The sequence below is a fragment of the Sinocyclocheilus grahami genome, unplaced genomic scaffold (genome assembly GCF_001515645.1).
Source record: "Sinocyclocheilus grahami isolate Dianchi unplaced genomic scaffold, SAMN03320097.WGS_v1.1 scaffold2092.1, whole genome shotgun sequence".
NCBI lineage: Eukaryota > Metazoa > Chordata > Actinopteri > Cypriniformes > Cyprinidae > Sinocyclocheilus > Sinocyclocheilus grahami.
Genome location: NW_015507271.1, coordinates 46116 through 52408, shown reverse-complemented (window position 1 = coordinate 52408; position 6293 = coordinate 46116). Strand labels below are relative to the sequence as shown.

The 6293-nt window shown below is 35.4% G+C and overlaps 1 protein-coding gene across 1 annotated transcript in view; it reads left to right on the top strand.

Annotated features, from left to right (window-relative positions):
- The first annotated feature begins 212 nt into the window (after positions 1 to 212).
- Positions 213 to 6293, top strand: part of LOC107574017 (SH3 domain-containing RING finger protein 3-like) — a 37156-nt gene continuing 31075 nt past the window's right edge. The window contains exons 1-3 of the mRNA XM_016260489.1: positions 213 to 360; positions 479 to 564; positions 2660 to 2935. Coding sequence (XP_016115975.1) covers positions 213 to 360; positions 479 to 564; positions 2660 to 2935 — 510 coding nt within the window. The remainder of the gene's footprint in view (positions 361 to 478; positions 565 to 2659; positions 2936 to 6293) is intronic.

Below are 6293 nucleotides of genomic sequence, written 5' to 3'. Positions count from 1 at the left end.
GAGGTGACACTTTACACTGTGCGTGTTACTATAACTAACTTATGGTAGTGACGAATGCAACAACACAAAATAAACACATGAAGCACTTATTTGTGTAAATAAAAGCTGGATATTCAAATTAGGACTAACGTAATGTGCAAGCGCAAAGATTGAACGAATGCAGTAAAACATGCGGGATTTTATGAATGGAATAAACGCGTATCAGTGCAGCCATGTGTGTAAACTCGCCAGAACCGAGCAGAGCATCGCCTGAATCACCCAAACATCAGCTAATGATCCGAGTCCCGGTCCGATCCCGCAGGACGGAGGAGAGGAACCCAGAACAGAACCATCCCGAAGCAGCTGGAAAGGCTCTTACCGGTTAAATCCCGCCGGAGGAGGAGTGCTATTATCCGCGGCGCTGCTGAAGTATGGTGTGCTCTCTCTTGAGCTCTCAGCTCCAGTGTCACATTACATCCAGCTCTTTCTATTGCCACAGACACACAGACTGGAAAACACGGCATGGACTCAAACGATCCCGGATTCTGGCGGAAAACCAATGCAAATACTTCTGGGGCGTCCAGTGTACAATGACCCAGATTGTGCAAGTGTAAGCAGCAAAAAGCTGTCAGTTTAACCACAGTAACCTACATAGACGATTAAAAATAGAGCAGTTTTCAAATGTTCCATCTTCATCATTAATTTATATATATATATACACATCCATATATATATATATATATATATAAACATCTCAAAGTAGCATTTAAATGAATATAAAATATAAATTAATAAACAATATATATATAACCATATAACATTCTAATAATACCTTTATTTGACCCTCTAACTCTAGCACCTTCTATTCTATTTTAATTCTACTTTATCTATATTTATCTTCTTTGTGTGTGTCTGTGTATATGTGTGTGTATAATATATGTATGTATGTATGTGTATGTGTGTATATATATATATATACACCTTGCTATGTGTACGGTGTTAGGCTAACCGAGACTTGTCATTTGCACTTATATATTGTTGCTCTTTTGTTAGTTTTGACTGCTTTTATTGTCCTCATTTGTAAGTCGCTTTGGATAAAAGCGTCTGCTAAATGATTAAATAAATAAATAAAAATAAATCGCTGTAAAAATGTGGCGTCTCTTACACAGGTCTGGTGTTGATCTCCATCAGGAGCTCCTCAGATCTTTCCCAGCGTTGCATCAGATCTCTGCTGAATTTCAGAGACTCTTTCAGGGGTTTACTGCTTGTTTTTGATTGATGAGTCATTTCAGACTGTTTCAGGAGTCTGTGTTTGAGTAGACAGTGCAGATGATGGGACAGAGAATCTGTGAGGTTTGACTAATGAAGCAGCATCATCATCATCATCATCACTGGATCACACTCAGCTGATTGATATTGATTATAATTGAGATTACCTGTTCAGTTGAGTCTGTGCACATTTTGTCTTATGTTGATGAAGAGCAACAAAGCTTGACAGACATTTAGCCGGTTTATGAGTTGACGACAACCATATTTCTCATCATCCTCTGTAGCAGGAGGAGAATGATAAATTACACAAAGCATCCATATTTGAGCTTCATTTTTAAATATTTTGTATATTTATATTATTTATATTTTCACTTTTAACACTTTTAATAATTTTGTTTTAATCATTTTTATATTCATATTTATTTTTATATAAATTTTTTTGTTTTTATATTCATATTTATTTTTATATTTGAAAGTTTTAGTCATTTTCTTGTGTGTTTTTGACCTTAACAATTTTTTTATTTCTAAAAAAAATTGTGTTTGTTTTAGTTTTTTATATATTATTATAGTTTTTGCTTATATTTTGAATGAGTTGTTTTTATTTATATATTTTTTGTATTTATATTTTTATATGATTTATATTTATTCTTTATATTTTATTTAGTGCTGGGCAACGATTAATCATGATTAATCGCATCCAAAATAAAGTTTTTGTTTACATTATATACGTGTGTGTACTGTGTATATTTATTATGTATATATACACACACACACACACACACACACACATGCATCCATATATTTAAGAAAAATATAACATGTTTATATATTAAATATATTTATTATAATATAAATTATATGAATATAAATATATACATGTAAATATTTTCAAAATATATACTGTATGTGTGTGTATTTATATATACATAATAAATATACACAGTACAGTACACACACACATATATAATGTAAACAAAACTTTTATTTTGGAAGCGATTAATCGCGATTAATCGTTGCCCAGCACTAATTAAAAAGTTTTTGTCATTTTGTTGTGTTTTTTGTGAATGTAGCACTGTTTTATTGTTTTAGTTTTAGTTTATTAAGTTTTAGTTATATACTTGAAACAACAGTTATAAACTAAACTGAATGAAAATAAGAAATGCTGCCTTAACAACAAGCTGAAATAAAATAACCTTAAGTTCATAATATTGCATTTCAATTAATGAGAATTAATTTTTTATGGTTTTAGTTAACGATAATTACCGTGCACTAGTGCTAAAAGCTTCTTGTGCTTGCCAAAGGATAAAAAAATAAATACTCATGTGTCCTTTTCATCATTTTTATTCACACATTTTTATCCGTGTTTCTGTTTCTGATCTCAGTCTTTTGTTTTGGTCTTTTCGTCTTCCAGAATGTTCCTCAGCTGCCGTGTGGAAAAGCGCTTTACAGCTACGAGGGCAAAGAAGCGGGCGACCTGAAGTTCAGCAAAGGCGATATCATCATCCTGCGGCGGAAGGTGGACGAGAACTGGTTCCACGGCGAGCTGAACGGCAGCCACGGATTCCTTCCGGCGAGTTACATCCAGTGCATCCGGCCGCTGTCCCAGACGCCGCCGCAGGGGAAAGCACTCTACGACTTCGAGGTCAAAGACAAAGACCAGGACAAAGACTGCCTGACCTTCACTAAGGTACAAACACGGCTTCTGTCTGCACACCAAACACTGGTCGGTTGAATGTTTCTGAAAGAGTCTCTTCTGCTCATCCAAGCTGCATTTATTTGAACAAAAATTAGGGGGTGCTCCGATCAGGGTTTTTGAGGCCGATCACAGAAAGCAGTATCTGCCGATACCGATCACCGATACCGATATTTTAAAAGCCTTCTTTTTTATCATTTATAACTATTTATAGTGATACTCCAATCAGGATTTTTAGACATTTATTCTGGGCCTGAATTTAATTTTTGAAAATGTGGTGAATTCCTCTCTTAGGTGACTCTTGTGAGAGGAGAAGCAGCTTTCACACAGGAGTCCGCTACTGATCCGTGTTTACCACAAACACTACATTTATCCATTATTTTGATTTCAAACCCAAACATTGTCACTGAAAATGCTTTTTCAGCATTGCAATTCTTTTTTTACACAGTACAGTAATACAATCTTTCACAGATGTGTTTAAACACAATAAATATAAGCAACACATTATTCAATGCTTTTTACTTTTGCATTTACTTCTAGATTTATATATTAAGTTGCTCAAGCAAGTGGCAAAACATTTAAACTACTTTTCTTACGTTATCACAAACTTACCATTGACAGAAAAAGTCAGCTCTACTGCCTTTTCTTGTGCATTTAATTCTTTATTACAAGCAATCCTCCAGTTCATAAAGAACTTTGTTTTCCTACCTCCACAAGTGCCATCTATAATTGCCTTGTTTATCTAAAAGTGCTAAACAATGCACTGTTACTTTAATTCAGCGCGTGCAGCGCAGCAATAGACTCGGTGCTGAAACGATCTCTGCTGCAGACGCACCACTCCTGAACACACTGCCGGACCGCAACCGTGTGCAGTGTGCACGCTTTATTATTCTGTTAACATGAGCATGGAAGAATTACGCATTCGCACTGCAAATGGAGTAATGTGAACCTGGCGTTATGTGTGTGCGCTGCGAGTGTGCATGAGCGCTCAGTCTCCAGGAGAGTGCGCGAGCGCTGAATGATTAAACACTGGCAAGAATAAAAAAGAAATGCAATTTATAAACTTTAGTGATGATGTGACTGCCTCGACTGTGCAAGTGACAATTCCTGTGTTAACTGTGCAGCGTGCAGCTCGCTTATAGACAGATGCGATGTGGGGATTTGAAGACATTTGCATATTTTGAGAGAGAAAGAGAGAGCGCGCGGTGATCCACTCACGCTGCTTGTGAAATTACACCTCACACAAGGTTTTCAAATTACTTTATAAGTTATGTAATGAAGAAATATGAAGGTGAGTACCTCACATTCAGCATTATAATTATTTCACCAGCGTCGGACAGAGACTGAGACGGTGACGCTGCATGTCGTGCCAAACCTCTCACAGCAGCGTCATCAGCTTGAGATTGTTTTTTTTTTGAGATCGGCATTTTAGAGACCGCCGATCAATCATCCCAACGTGATTATCGGCCGATAGTGATCGGTAGCCGATCAATCGGAGCACCCCTATCAAAAATACTGTAAAAAATGTGAAATATTATTTAGGGATGCACCGAATGTTCGGCAACAGATTAATAAGCAAAAAGACAGAATAAATTGTACCGAACAATGATGTGGCGCTATCAAATAGCAACCAGCATAAAGTGAGAGGCGCGCATTCTGTATAATGCAACAAACATGTCAGCAGTGTGGAAGCATTTAAACTCTCCCAGAAAGATGCAAAAATCATTACAAGCACCGACAGGGAGAGACTGTTTATGACTGCATCGCATGTCTTCAATGAGAAGAGGAAGGGGTGATTGTTGCTGGTTACTGCATGATGATTGAAATTGTGAAATGGCCTTAAACAATTAGTAAATAAACTGCAGAACGTTATGTTTTCTAATACATGCACACATCGCATGTGTTCTGACAGCGCTATCTGCTTGTTAACCAGGGTTAAAAGTCCAAAGCGCAAGGAAAATCTGCGCTGAAACAGTGTTACTCGTTAATTGCTCAGTCACATTTTTATTAATTTTTACAAAGGCATGTGACAATGCAATACGTGTGACATATTCGTAATGAGACTCATTTATAAATCTGCGGTCAACAAAAAGAAGCATTGAGGTCTTCCTGCACGTTTCTGCCAAAATAAAAGTTGAGAAAAAGCAAGAACTCCAACATTCATATTTAATAATTTTATACTCAGTTCAAGATTTAAGTTTTAGTGTGAGAAGTAAGGATATTATATTACCAAATCTTTATCTTACTGTTTTTCATATTTCTGAAGTATCTGAGTCCTATATAATACACATTTTAAGCCAGCTTAAGAGTTCTATGGCCAAAGATGTTTTTGATTGCGACTGTATTTGTTAAAATGTATGCAAATGTTCTTAGTACATCTATAACTCATCTGGTTAATTTGTCAATAAAACAATGTCATTTTCCAAGTGCCTGGAAGTCAGCAGTAATAGGACCTATATTTAAGACTGGTGATCCTGCTAATGTAATTAACTACAGACCTATCAGTATTCTACCAGTTGTTTCTAAAGTAATTGAAAAGGTCGTTTGCAATCAGTTAGTAGAGCATTTAAATCCATTTTCCATTACATTGTATGCAGTTTACGATTAAATTAATGATGTTTACACCTTTGTTTGAAGCAACTGCATGCCATATTTTATATTAAAATATATATTATATTAAATATTATATTAAAACTTTTCTATAGTATTAAGCCTCAAATGTCAACTATACATCGGATTGGTTTCTCTTTAAATAAAAAGGTAAAAATGTGCATGGTATTATAATTTTATACTAAAACTAAAATTAAAACAATGGAAAAACCCTACCTAACATGTAGAAAGAAAAACACATCTTAAGCATGCAGAATAACATAAGTGGACTTTGGATGATTAATTGCTGCTTTGAACGATTATGTAATTGTGGCATCCGTAATTGTAATTGCGATTAGAAATTTGAATAATTGTGCAGTCCTAATGGAGTCATACTTAAATTTAAGAAAATAATGTACACAAATTAATGATGCTTGCTCACCATTTCTTGACTGTAATATTGGAGTCCCACAGGGGTCGATTCTTGGACCAATTTTGTTCAGCTTATACATTAATGATCTGCCTACAGTTTGTCCAGTGGTCCAGATTCAAATGTATGCAGATGATACAGTTGTTTATACTTATGCTAAGACAAAAGAACAAGCTGCTATCAAACTTACTGCTGCATTGAGCAAAGTCTCACATATGTCATTCTTGCCTTACTCTTAATGTGAGTAAAACTGTGGGAATGTTTTTTTCAATCAAGAAAGTTGATGAGCGTTGTCCAGATATTTTAGTTAAAGGAGAGGTAATAAATATTGTT